The sequence below is a fragment of the Cebus imitator genome, unplaced genomic scaffold (assembly GCF_001604975.1).
Source record: "Cebus imitator isolate Cc_AM_T3 unplaced genomic scaffold, Cebus_imitator-1.0 Scaffold240, whole genome shotgun sequence".
In the NCBI taxonomy this organism is placed as follows: domain Eukaryota; kingdom Metazoa; phylum Chordata; class Mammalia; order Primates; family Cebidae; genus Cebus; species Cebus imitator.
The window spans coordinates 721,488-735,973 of record NW_016107555.1 but is presented as its reverse complement, the minus strand read 5'-3'; the positions used below and the strand labels follow the sequence as shown (position 1 = coordinate 735,973).

Below are 14,486 nucleotides of genomic sequence, written 5' to 3'. Positions count from 1 at the left end.
TAGTAGAGACGGGGTTTCACCATGTTGACCAGGATGGTCTCGATCTCTTGACCTCGTGATCCACCCGCCTCGGCCTCCCAAAGTGCTGGGATTACAGGCTTGAGCCACCGCGCCCGGCTCACGGTCTCTTAAGTGATCCACAGCAAAGCCCACCAGCCAAGAGAGCCAAGAACCACACCTAGTCTCTCTCTCCCAAGATCACGCAGAACCCCTGATGGAACATAAGCCTGTTAAAAAGCTCAACTCCCTCAGTGTGCTTGTGAGGCTAACTCTTCATTTCGAATTCTGCAAACCTATCCACAGAGATGATCTCAGATCACTGGTTACCCACCCTCTTATTCCAGCCAGACTGCCTCATCTGCTCCCTAACTTCATAAAAGCATCACACCTGAAGAGGGCAACCAAACAACAACAAATATTTTTCCCAAATGACATCTGAAACTGCTCTAAGGGAGCAGCTCGTGCATCCACGCCAAAGAGGTTACTAGGAAAGTCAGCAGGGACTGGTTTTGGGTGCTGCTTCAGAACTCACAGGTGCCAGACTAGAACAGACAGCTTTTTGCTTTTTTCCCCCCCAGAGGCAGTGATACGATCTCGACTCACTGCAACCTCTGCCTCCTGGGTTCAAGTGATTCTCCTTGCCTCAGCCTCCCGAGTAGCTAGGATTACAGGCACCCACCACCACACCCAGATAATTTTTTTTATTTTTAGTAGAGACAGGGTTCTACCATGTTGGTCAAGCTGGTCTCGAACACCTGTCCTCATGATCTGCCGGCCTCAGCCTCCCAAAGTGCTGGGATTACAGGCATGAGCCACGGTGCCTGGCCGCGGCTTTTATTTATTTTTAGTAGTTCTTTAATGGGGCTGTTAGGACTTCAAAACCTTAAAACATATATACTCATACATTTGACTTTGTAGTATAGACTCACCTGTTACTGATTTAAAACAAAACACCCACCAAAGTGGTAACAGAGATCTTGTAGTCTGGAACTAGCTGCCACTACAGCCACCAGGACATGGGGTCCTCAGAACCCACGTTCTTCAGAAAAGTTACCTGAGATTCTGTTAGAAACGGAGACCTAGTGGAAAATGAAACCAACTAACCAAGGCACCAGAGGACAAAATTTGATTTTTATACCATAGAAACAGGTATTAGAATTTATATAAAAGCATCCACCCCTACCACATTTGGGAAAAAGAAAATTGCTGGGGAGACTCATTTCTGTTTTCAGATTGAATCCCAAGGTTTCAATAAGACGTTCTGCTAGTTTCTCAAGAACCTGGCCCATTTATCACTTTTTCAAACTACATCATATTCTCATTCAAATATCTCAGTGTCTCTTGTAAAAAATATGTCACACATGTCTCTACTGTCAAGGTTTATCTCCAGCACAATATGTAACCCACGGATCACAAACAAGATGTAGCCTCTCAGAAGGGGCGACCGTTATCCCAGAGCCTGCTGACGGGGCTGGTAATGTCAACACCAGGAAGAGAATGAGATGAACTCCCAATCTGCCCTACCTGGGATTTCTGAAGGCACAGTGCGGTGAGGTTTGGTTAATTCAAGCCCAACAATGCTGATTTTACAATATTCAGTAAAGATCTGGGTTGACTCAAATGTGGAAACTGTCAACTAGACATTAAAGAATTATTATGCATATGAACGCACAAACAAGATTGCTGAGGTAGAGTTTAGCCATTTTAAAAGGGGAACAACAGCAGTTTCAAAGCCTCCTGATGGCAGAAGTGCGTGGGCTGGTGACAAGGAAGTGTCTATGCAATGATTCGCATGGACCTGGGCTCTCACTCTGGCTGTGCAGTCTCAGCCAGGCTACTCTTTGGCCTTCCTTACAACATTCGGGTTCATGAAAAGGGAGGGACAAAGCTCTCCTTGCTGGTCTTTCAGGGTTGCTAAGAAACCAGATGAGATGTTGTCTGTGGCATCACTTTCCTAAACTGCAGAAGTACATAAAATCTGAGCTGCTATTTTTTTCATATATAATGCTAATCACAGATTATCTATATATTACAACTATCTGGTGGACTTTCTATTGGGAAGTCCAATGAGCCTGTCTTATTTCTGAAGATAAAAAAACCTTTTGTTTTTTGAAGATGTGTGTGCTGCTACCTTGACTTAAATTGCAATTGCTTGGGAAGTAGCTATGAGGTGGCAAAAATGCCTAGTTGAAATACGGATGAAAACTGACTACCCTGTGTTTCCTTAGGCGGCACAGCACATTAGCTATACGGGCAGGGAAAATATTTAGGTGTTAAGATCCTGGAAAATCACAGAACGCTATTCTAATGTCAAATGACCACAGACACAGAGAAAGGTAAAACCAGAAGGCTGGTTTGGAAGCAAATGCTAACACATCTACAGTGGAATTCAGGGACTCAACACAAACGTTTCAGTCTTAGCAAAGTGCTTAAGTAGGCATTTAAGCCAAATGGGATCCGAGATCACAGAGATTAGAAACTGATGAGGGAAACTCAAGAGTATGAAGGTGGGGATTGCAGAAGAAACTAGGTAAGGGATCCATCTATGGGTGCTCCGAACTATCTTAGCAACTTTGTCATAAATACAATTTATTCTCAAATTAAGTAGTTTTTAATCACCTTTTAAGTTAAGAACGGTGGGGAGGCAAGTCTTTGAGGGAAGAAAGGAAAATGTTTTCAGTAGCAGTCTGCATAGGTCAATCTGTCAGGACCCTTAGACACATCATCTCGCGTCATCCTCACAACTATCACTTGACGTAGGTTCAAAACACAGGTTACAAACTATTACTGTTTCACAGCTAAAGAAACTCATCAAAGAGCGACTTTCTTGAGGTTCCACAACTTTTCAGAATGAAGACGGGATTCGGTTGTTGGTCTGCCTGATCCTAAAGTCCTAAGAGTAAAGAACCTGGCAAAGAAGGCTGGGAATGGTGGCTAATCACCTGTACTCCTAGCATACCGGGAGGCCAAAGCAGGAAAGCTGCTTGAGACCAGGAGTTCCAAGACCAGCCTGGGCAAGACAGGAGGACCTCAACTCCACAAAAAAATTAAGTAATCAGCCAGGCATAGTGGCCACCATCTTTCGTCCCGGCTACTCAGGAGGCCAGGGCAGGGGGATCATTTAAGCTCAGGAGGTCAAGGCTGCATGCAGTGAGCTGTGGTCATACCACTGCACTCCCTCCAGGCTAGGCAACAGAGTGAGACGTCATCTCAAAAAAAAAAAAATCTGTCCAAGGGCCTAAGTGGGCAAGGTGGGCTGCCCTCCAGGGAAGACCAAAATGGGAAACAAAGGCCTATCAAAGACTAACCCACTGGACAGGCCCACCCCAAGCTGTGCCAGTGAGTCACCCAAAGGCCATCAGGGAGTCTTCCTTCCTTAACTCAGGAAGTGACATTGTCTGCTCTTCAAAAGGGAGTTAAGAGATGCATCCACAAATGGACGTCCTGGTTCCTCATGGGAAACCTCAACACTGGCAATCCCTGCTGACACCAAGTCCACCTGGAAATTCCCTCACAACCTCAGCTCGCTATAAAGCTGTTACTGAGTCAACGCCAGGGCCACGGCTTCATGGAGTAGGAAACTGACAAGCAGTGAACACATGAAAAACATATGAAATACAGAGCCAGTCATAAACTGGCTCCTCTTCAGCAAAGCCTCCGGAAGACTCCTGGGTCAGAGTCCCTCTCTGCCTGACATCCTCTGTGTGCCACCAGAGGGCACTAACTCGTGTAACTGCTCTTTAAAATCAGGTCACACACAAACTGCAGGAATGTTGAATGAAAACTAGCCTTCAAATCAATGAAGTGCTAAGTATGTAATTTTGACAGTGGCTTTAAGCATTTACTGGTCAAAATTTTCAATTTAATTCTACAAAACTTAAAGGTGCACATGTGCAGCAGCAAAATACACTAAAAGCAGCTGATCAAATCTTCAGAGTCATGAAAATAACCTATAAAATAAATGAAATCAAACTCAGAGTGATGCATTTGCTCCTGCATCTCTGGTCACAGGGGCTGTCATCTGGAGAGCCCATCCCAGCATCTTTTACATACACACACACGATAGAAGAGAGCCAAGAAAACACGCTGATTTCTCCTTTGCTTTAAAAAGCCACTCCTCATTGAATTAGAAGTGGACATTAACCATAATAAAATTACAGTACCGTTTATTAAGCATGATTAAAACATGATTTAATCTGTGCTAGAATCCTCATCAGACAAGCGGCAAACATTGACGAGTGCATGCTGTGGCCTAGCTTGCTGTTCTAAGCACAACCCACTTACTTTACTCCCCACATCCCTCTGAGCACCTATACAATTCCATTTTAGTAAAAAGTCAGTCCAACCTTTCATTTCTTGAATGCAATCAAGAATTCTTTACATCTGTATCTTTTGCTGATGATTTATTTGCCCACCAAACTATAAATACAGATTTGTGAGTTCTGCCTCACTACCGCTTTCTACAATTCTTTCTTCACCCCAGAATTCATGCTTCTTATACTTTCGTAAGAGTATATGATTATATAATCCAAATAATTCAGTAATCAGTTGAATAAATGATATATCATGACCAAAGGTTTTTTTTGTTTTATTTTGCTTTGTGGTAAGTAAAAACTTTAGCCTTTGCTTTTATTTAAAAGGAACGGAAACAGCTTTAATGGTTTGATCAGAAATACTGGTTACTTCTCTACGTAAAATAAAATTCAAGTTCAACTGGACCTTACTTTTCCTGATTTTGGTTGACTGCCTTCAGTGTGTAATAAATAACTGAAGTTTACACTGAAATGAACAAAATCTGACAAATAAGCTATAGCTGAAAAGAAGTTTCAGTTCTTTAAACAATTCGTCACAAGTTACCGCTACAAATAAACTCACCTTGACATAACAGCCTACATCACAGGACACTGTCTCCTTGGTTTTGTTTCTGTTCTTTGTTGGGGGGAAAAAAAAAAACAACCTCCACAAAGGTTTTCAAGAACAATATTGGTATTCTGGCCTATGCCAACGCACAAAGAATAAAGACAAGGTAACCATGGCATCTGTGAAGTTATCTGGAACAAAAGTACTTCTGTTAGTATTATCTAAGTAACTGCCTCCAAGTTCCCTCTAGATCTCTGTTAATGGTCTACTTGATCTACACAATATTTTGATATATCTTGTTTACTTGATGCCAAAATGTATCTTAAATAATGAAGAGAACCACTAAGTATCTGCCTGTTTTCTGCCTCCCTTTCATTTCTCAAGGTTTCCTTCTAGACTCTCACTAGATGTCGATATTACAGTATTCCAGAGACATGACTCATGTTTCCATGCATCTGTATCTTCTACTTCTTCAGGAGGCACAGACACCATCACACATAGTAGTTTGTAATTCATAATTCCAAAGTCCTGATATGCTCAGCTTCTAACAGTACCCTGAACTAGGCTTCCCGTTATTTCAATCACAACAAAAGCTTTATGCTTCTTCCCAAACTTTCGCTGCTTCATCACTGAAAAAAATATATGTCAATGGCAAGTTAAAGAAAAAGCATTCAGAAAGGACGCGACATGAGTGACCCACGCATTCGCATTCGTTCAACAGCATTTATTTAGATCTGCACTGTGCCAGTACTGTCCTATGCACTGGAGATACACAGGAGACAAAACAAAGGCCCTGCTCTCATGGAGCTTCCATTCTCATGAGACAGACAGTAACCCACAGGAAAACATACCACTGCTGGGGCAGGTGCTAGTAAGATAAAGGCAGCTTGCTGAGGGGACAGAGTGACACCATGGATGGTCACGGAGGCCTCTGGACCAGGAGGCGTGTGCACAGAGCCCTGCCCTCAAGAGCTCAGTCATGCTGCAGAACTCCTTCATGATAACTCCAGATGAGGCAACAGTAGGTCACTTTAATCTATTTCATTTTTAGTAACATTCAGTTCAAATTACTTTGGGGTTTTCAGAACAATTAATTCACTAATAGAACTGTCTTAAAGCCAGACATGGGGCTGGCAGGCTGGGAAAGCTTTCCCTATGAATTCTGCCAGGTTTCATTCCAATGTGTCAGCCCTCACAGCTCCAGCTCTGTGGATCCCTCTTCTTTGCTGCAACCATGAACAAGTGTGTGGTGAGAGCCTGAAATAAATAGGTGTAAAATGGGTCAAAACCATCACTTCTATTTCTGTTTTTAACTGAAGAAAATATGCCCCACTTCCAGAGGCAGAGAGAGAAGGAGACATCTGGGCAAAGGTAAACTAAAGTACATACTAAACACACATGTATATGTATACAGGTGAACAAGTATCTACCTCCACCCACATACCATACACATGTATATACACCCATATACGTCTGACTTCTTCGCCTATGATAATCCAAAACTGAATCTCGTACAATGGTCTTTTTGCAATCATTACAGCAAAACTTTTATTGGGTTGTATCTTTAAGAGGCCACAAAACGTTTTTAAAAGATCAAATATAAAATTAAAGGTTCAAAGAAGATCAAGACTCAGATTCAATTAACACTAATTTTAGAAGAATTGTTTTTTTTAACTTACTATGCATATTCAGCAAACTACTTAAGTTTTGGTTTTTTTCTAACATAGCATCCCAGGGGAGTCATTATGTACAATCAGCTCCCTAATTCAGATGAACGTGTCTAAGTACATATTGATACAACAAAACACAATGCTTCCAGAGGCTCCCTGCTAGACTGTCTGTTGAAACACAGAAGAAGGCGGCCCTCTTCAATTCCATTTTCAGCACTTCCCAATGTTACTTCTTAAGCCAGTTTCATAGATTAGAAGAATATAATACTTCAAAGGGATACTCCAGTTTCCATGAGCAAAACGGCTAGCATCTCCTAACTGATGTAACAATCTAACAAGTGACAGATGACTTCTACAGGGGCTCTTAAAATGACCAAACATGCACAGTGAAGCTGAAGGGAAGCCCCAGCTTATTCTTTCATTTCTCTCCCTCACTATTTTGGGGGAAGGGTCAAAAAGGGAGTGGCTTTAGATAAACTACTCAACACTGTGCTCATGAGTCTTCATGGGGCAAGCCGGCAGCATGTGGTAGAGTGTGAAGGGTTCTGTCTCATTTGCTTCCCAAATTTGAGACTGATTTCCAAGCAAACCTCAAATCAACTGAATATAAGCATGACTGTTTAATTCCAGCGAACCAGTGTGAGTAGAAGCTCGCATTCAGGACTGTGTCCAATGTGCAGAGGCAAGTGACTTCCAGAGCCTAGAATAGGTACTGAAAAGAGCATGCTGTAAAAAGTTGTGGGCTTCTTACAAGGAAAGCACTAGCGACAAGTATGACCTATTTTCCTAGAAGTTATCCAACTAAATAATTACTTAAGATATCAGCACAACAAATGGAAGATTTCAAGGCAATCAAGTGTCAATTACATTTTTGTTTTTTTACATAAAATACGAGTTCCTCTGGAATCAGACAGCAGCTTCTGACTTGTTTTCCATTGCTCTTTGTACATTTGCTTTCTGCTACCAAAATTTTAAGACCTGTATAAACAAAAAGAGTATTTATTCTTCTCTTCCTCCAAAACACTTACCAAGCTTACATTTTTTACTTGAAGGTGTGTTGTCCAACTGTCACTGCCCTCATCCATCCTCCCATAACCACGTGCAGACGCTGGGCTCAAGCAAAACAAAAATAAGGGAGGCCCAGCACCCTCACCCAAGGAGCTCCCATTTGAGTGGAGTAAAGACACCAACAGAGATAAATCACAATATGCCATGGCAAGGGCCCTCACAGGACATGGGAAGCAGTGCCCAGGATAAGAGTGAACCAAAGGCCAGGCCGTGCTGAACACAGCCCCCAAGAAAAGGTGCATGGGAAGAGTGGCATGCAGGCTGCCCTCCAGAGGAAGGACTGGTGCAGAGAAGGGAACAGCAAGTAGGAACAGAGAGAAAAAGTGTCCACGCATCAGGGTAGGGGAGGAGGCAGGTGAGGTGCAGCTGGGTGGGGCATGTTGCACTTGATGAGGAAGGGGTGGGTTTGGAGTTTCTCTATTTTCACCTGCATCTACACTCAGAGGTGGGAGTTTCAAACTAATGAATACTTTATTAGTAGAGACAAATCCAAAGGACCAAAAAAGAGCCACCAGAGCAATGGCATGCATGTGGACTCTGTACCCTGAAGATGAGGTGGGGGAGCAAATGCTTGCCTACTGCAGACCAAATACCTGCCCTGGTTAAGACTATGCTGGCTATGCTGGTTCAAGTTTAAGTTTCAGCAGCAAATTTCTGAAGGAATAAATGAATTACAAGTTTAAATGTTATACTTTGGATGTTTTGAGCATTCTAATGACTCAGGTATAAACAGAAAATAATTTTAAAATGTCAGAACTCTCACTTTCTTAGTTCCCTAAACATACAAACTGACCTTCACTTTCAAAGAAACTAGAATTGTGTGTGAGCCAAAATGAGTAATTATACTCACAATGCCTTTAAAAAGCTAATATTTTTTAAAAAAACAAATACATCCATAACATGTTGTAATTTACAAGTGATATCATAAAATAGCTATTCTTTTGCTGGGATCCATTCCATTCATCATAAAGATTTCTGTGTGAAGGGTGACTTTGTAAGCAAAACACCATTTAGTGAGGAGAAAAACCTCAAACAAATTACAAGAAAGCCATTAATGTTCTCTTAATTTCTTGCTTAATTTCCAGTTCTTGGTATCCATACACTTCCTCATCAGATGGAAACATTTTAATTAGAATAAAGAGAGTTTAAGAAAATGTATCTAATGAGTAAGCTTTCATTATTACTAAATGGCATTAACTGAGCTTTCTGTCATGTGAACACAATGGTATGGAAAGAATACTTCTTGTGAAAGAAAGGAAAGCAACACGGTGATAATGCAGGGTCTCTACATGCTCCCAGGAGATTTCCAAAGGTGGGACACTGACAAGTGCTAGACTACTTAGATGGCACATTCCCAGGACTTTACTACAAAATGCACAATTACTCCTTCAACGCACAAGGCATCCAAGAACACACGGTTCACAAATACTTGCCTCAAAATGGGCTCCCTTCCTAACAGTGGGGTTTGTAAGTAATTTTTGAGAAGAATTCTTTGGTTAATCATGATACTGCAGGCAACAAACTAAAGGGAACCTGAAGTAAGCTTAAACCTAATAAAGGTACAGAATCAGGGCATCCATTAACCTCTTCCTTGGAGGCATTCATGAGCAGCTCACATGATTAAGATGAAAACTAGTAACAGCATGTGTGCTGCTGAGATTCTCCTGTTTACTCTGTCAAAATAGCTTACTTTCCTGGCCTACAAGGCTAAAAAACACCCGATGTTATCAATTTTTATTAATCTTTAAAGATACATTGTGTGGATCAAAGCCAAATGAAGAGAGAGAGAGAGAGAGAGAGAGAGAGAGAGAGAGAGAGAGAGAGAGAGTGTGTGTATGTGTGTGTGTGTAGAACGAGCTAAATTCTCTGCATGGTAAATGGCTGCTCATGCCTGCCCCTTTGAAGGGTTCAGATGAATGTGGGCAGATTTTGTATGTTGCTGCCCTGCATGACATGAGACCACCTCGAAGCCACTGAATGTCAGCTCATGGCTCATTCTAACACATTTAGGATTGTTAAGTAAAACTAATAGAATTTCAGGAATTTGAGAATTATGCCTAAATCAAGACAGGCAAACACATGCCAAAATAAAGGTAAGAAACTAAAGGATATTTTTCTCCTGGCTTAAAAAAAAATGGCTGTTAATAAGTTGTTCACAATGGGTTAACATTTTCATTAGTGACTCAATGTAAGTCCTACTGGAAAAGGTGCCATTTGGGGAAGATCCTGTCAAAATTTGAAGTTTGTATTCCAATATTTTACTATGACTCAGAAATCTTGTCCTCAAACCCCATGATTCCACAAGGTACCACCTGGACTGAAAACGAGGCAATCGTAAATCCCTCAGAATCTCACAGATGCACAGATGCTTGAGAAATGAGACAAGATCACTGTCAAGAGATGCTTCCTGGAGCTGGACATGGTGGCTCACACCTGTAATCCCAGTGCTTTGGGAGGCCAAGGTGGGAAGACCACTTGTACAAAGGAGTTTGAGATCAGCCTGGGAAACACAGCAAGACCCCACCCCTAGAAAAAAATTAAAAATTAGCTGGGTATGGTGGCACATTGGTACCCCTAGCTACTCAGGAGTCTGAGATGGGAGAATCACTTGAGCCCAAGAGTTCAAGACTTCAGTAAACTATGTTCACACCACTGCATTCCAGCCTGGGCAACAATGTGAGACTCTGCCTCAAAAAAAAGAAAGAAATAAAATAAAAAAGATACTACCTGAGACTGTGTCGTTTAGAAAGAAGAGGTTTAATTGAGAAAAATGCCCACTTGGCCGGTCGAAGGTCAAAGCAGTGGCCACTGAAGCACCTGACCTCTACCAATCACCATGGTGTCCCCTCCTTCCTCTTCAACTCTGCTCCCCTCAGAAGGAGTCAGAAGTGGTTTTAGATCTACATGGCCAATCCTTCATAAATCATGGCCTCCTTTTTCCTTTACCTGCTTCCCCTGTGATAATCCTGGACTATACTCCATGGCCATCCCATGAGCTGTCCAGTATGGCAGCCACTGTGCACCTGAAATGTGTCTACTCTAAATTAGAACATAATGGAAATATAAGATATATACCAATTTCAAAAACTTCATGCCAAAAAAAGTAACATCTTAATTTTTATATTGATTACATGTCCACATAATGTAGAGATGTTGGGTAACATAAAATATATTACTAAAGTGTGTTTCCTTTGTTTCACTTATTAAAAATATGGCTACTAGAACATTAAAAATTACACATGACACACTGACACTACTACTGTACAGCAGAACCCTTGACCTTGATGTAACCAAAACTGACCCCTCCATGATACCAATTTCAAGTATTCTACTCTTCAGCTATCCCAACTCCAACAACTCCTTGACCCTACTCCTTCAATCCACTGACCCCATAACCTCTTACTGACCCTCAGCTCCTTCATGCCTCCTGGTTCCTTGCCTGGCTTACACTACACGGTCTATCCTCAATCCTCACATCAACTCTTCTGTGCAATGCTCAACTCCCTGATGCCTCTTCCCTCCACTATACTCACCTGGCAAAATCCTAATCCCAGGTTAAATCCAACTCCCAGCTTCTCCCAGCCTACACTTACGCTGCAGAAAGCAGAATTCCTTCAGAGCCTCAGCTCAGCTCCCTATCCAGTTGTTTTTGCTTGAACCAGCTGGAACTGGGTTTTTATCCTCACCATTTCACTCATACAGCTCTTATTAAAGTCACCAGCGATCTCCCGCTGCCAAGTCCACAGTAAAACCCCAGTCTGTATCTTGCTCCAGCTTTAGCAGCATCTGACACAGATGATCACTCTTCTTTGAAACATGCACTTCCTTGGCCGGGCACAGTGGCTCATACCTGTAATCCCAGCATTTTGGGAGGCCAAGGCATGTGGATGGCTTGAGGTCAGGAGTTCGAGACCAGCCTGGCCAACTTGGTGAAACCCCATCTCTACTAAAATTACAAAAAGTACCCAGGCGTGATGCCTGTAATCCCAGCTCAGGAGGCTGAGGCAGGAGAACCCAGGAAGTGAAGGTGGCAGTGAGCTGAGATCACACCACTGCACTCCAGCCTGGGTGACAGAGGGACACTCTGTCTCAAAAGAGCGGGGGGAGGGGCAAGCGCAGTGGCTCATGCCTATAATCCCAGCACTTTGGGAGGCCAAGGCAGGTGGATCACAGGATCAGGAGTTTGAGACCAGCCTGGCCAACACAGTGAAACCCCGCATCTACTAAACATACAAAAATTAGCCAGGCATGGTGGTACATGCCTGTAGTCCCAGCTACTTGGGAAGCTGAAGCAGGAGAATCGCTTGAACCCAGAGACAGAGGTTGCAGGGAGCTGAGATCACACCACCGCACTCCAGCCTGGGCAACAGAGCAGGACTCCGTCTCAAAAAAACAAAAAAGAAAGAAGCATGCACTTCCAGGACACCCCTGTCTCCTGTCTTCCTTCTCTGGTTGCTTCTCATTCTCCTTTGCCTCCTCTCTACCTGCTTCTCCTTAACACTGGGTGTCCCAGGGCTCCATGTCTAGACTTCTCTATCGTACATACTCCCTAAAAAACTTTATCCAGTCTCACATAACCCCCTATATGCTGAAAACACTCAAAGTCTAGCTCCAGCCTTGGCCTCTCCTTGAAGCTACAGACTTCAAACATGCAACTGCATATTCAGCATCTCCACCTGCCATCTTACAGTCAACACGTGCAAAACACAACGTGCATTCTCTTCAGCCCTCCTACCCAGCCTGCTGTTCCCAGTCTTCCTGATCGCAGTAAAAGGGAACAGCATTCTTCCAGTTACTCAGTGCAAAAACACGGTCATCATCCCTGACTCTCCCTATAGGAATCCAATCTACTAGCTCTTCCTTTCACACATATTCCACACATGACCACTTCTTCCTGTCCTGGTCCAAGCCATCATCAGTTCTTGCAACAATCTCCTCACTGGTCTCTACTTTTATCCCTATCCCTCAAACCAGGGATCAACAACTCTTTTAGGTAAAGGGCCAGACAGCAGATCTTTCAGCCTCTACGGGCCATATGCTCTCCGTTACAACTACTTAGCTTGGCTGTTACAGCTCAAAAGCAGCCTCAGATAATACACACACAAGTGCGGCTCTGTTTCAACAGAACTCGAACTGAAGTGGACACTGAAATTTGAATTTCATACAGTTTTCATGTGAAACAAAGTACGGAATTGTTTCAACATTTTAAAATGTACAAAGCATTCTTAGCTGGCTAGCTGTACATAAACGGGTAGTGGGTTAGATCCAGCCACAGGCTGTGGTCTGCTGACCCTGCCCTGGACGACTCTCTGCACTACATTCAGAGTGATCCTTTCTGTCACGTCTTTTTCCAGCTCAAAAATCCTTGGGTGGCTTTCCCTCTCATTTGGCAAAACCAAAAGACCGTGCCACGCCCTGCAAGGCCGCACAGGACACTGCTCCCCAACTGCCTCACCTCCCGTGCCCCTCCCCATGCTCTGTGCAGCAACACCAGCCTTCTCGTCATCCTCCTGGCTTCTCTTTCACCATTGCCAAATCTATCTCTATCTATCCCAGGGTCTTTGCTTTTGCAGTTCCCTCTGCTTGGAATACGCTCACTCTAGATATCTACGTGGTCACAGAGTTGCATCCTTCAAATGGTCACAGTGTTGTGTTTCCTTCAAATCACCTCACCAGAGATACCCGCTCAGTTACGCTAGAATAGCATGCACATCCAGACATCCAAGAACACGCTCATTGTGTACCTTGCTGCACTGTTCACCACACTATCACTGACATATCTCCCTTTCTTTAGAAATAAACAGATCAGGCAGTTTTTAAAAGAGAAGCAAAATACCACAGTGATTAAGGGCATGAAATATGGAGTCCAGTGACCTAGACGGGAATGCAACAGCACCACTTACTAGCTGTGTGACACTGAGCAAGTTAATTCAACTTGTTTCTCAGTTTCCTTGTCCACAAAATGGAGATGACAGCACCTCCTTCCTCAGTGTTCTGAAGAGTGAAGAAATATAATTGGCATATGTAAGCTCTCAATTATTTTTATTTTTATTGTGTATTACTCCCTCTCCCTCAACCAGAAAATAAGCTCTTCGAGGGGAATTACATAGTTTTGTTTATTTCTTCATTCTACATAGCTAGGACAGTGCCTAGTACTAGGTATTCAGTAAGTATTTCTTGAAGAAACAAATAAATATTTGAATTTAAGTCACTTTAGGGTGGGCAGAATACTCCACCCCCTCCCATAATCATACAGATATCAGATAGAGCAAAAGCTTCCTTAAAATCCATTAGAGGCCAGACACAGTGGCTCAAGCCTATAATCCAGCATTCTGGGAGGCTGAGGTAGGCAGATCACCTGAGCTCCAGAGTTTGAGACCAGCCCAGGAAACACAGTGAAACTCCCTCTCTACAAACATACAAAAAAATTAGCTGAGTGTGGTAGCGTGCCCCTCTGTTCCCAGCTATTCAGGAGGCTGAGGTGGGAGGACTGCTTGAGTCTGAGAGGTAGAGGCTGCCATGAGCCAAGATCACGTCACTGCACTCCAGCCTGACCAACAGAGTGAAACCCTGCCTTAAAAAAAAAAAAATTCTATTAGAGGCTGGGCATGGTAGCTCACACCTATAACCCCATGCCTTCAGAGGCTGAGACAGGAGTATCATTTGAGGCCAACAGCTTGAGACCAACGTGGACAACATAGCAAGACCCTGTCTATACAAAAAAATCAAAAAAGTTAGCAGGGTGTGGTGGTATACACCTCTGATACTACCTACTCCAGGGGTGAGCCTAGGCATGTGAGGTTACAGTGAGCGATCATCATGCCGCTGAACCCCAGCCTGGGCAACAGAATGAAACCCTGTCTCTATTTAAAAAAAAAAAAAAAAAAA

General features: G+C 43.1%; 1 protein-coding gene across 17 annotated transcripts in view; it reads right to left on the bottom strand.

Annotated features, from left to right (window-relative positions):
• CAMTA1 (calmodulin binding transcription activator 1) overlaps positions 1–14,486 on the bottom strand; it is a 963,406-nt gene that overhangs the window by 851,644 nt on the left and 97,276 nt on the right. For 2 of the 17 annotated variants that reach the window (XR_001816412.2, XM_017498377.2), the window contains one exon: positions 5,570–6,117. The exons of 14 other annotated variants lie outside the window; for them this stretch is intronic. Coding sequence is in view for 1 of the 3 variants with exons in the window: in XM_017498377.2 (XP_017353866.1) it covers positions 6,046–6,117 (72 nt within the window). In the remaining 2 variants the exon portion in view is untranslated. Of the gene's footprint in view, positions 1–5,569; positions 6,118–7,397; positions 7,509–14,486 lie in introns of those variants that run through there. One more of the 17 variants, XR_001816413.2, reaches the window with a different exon arrangement.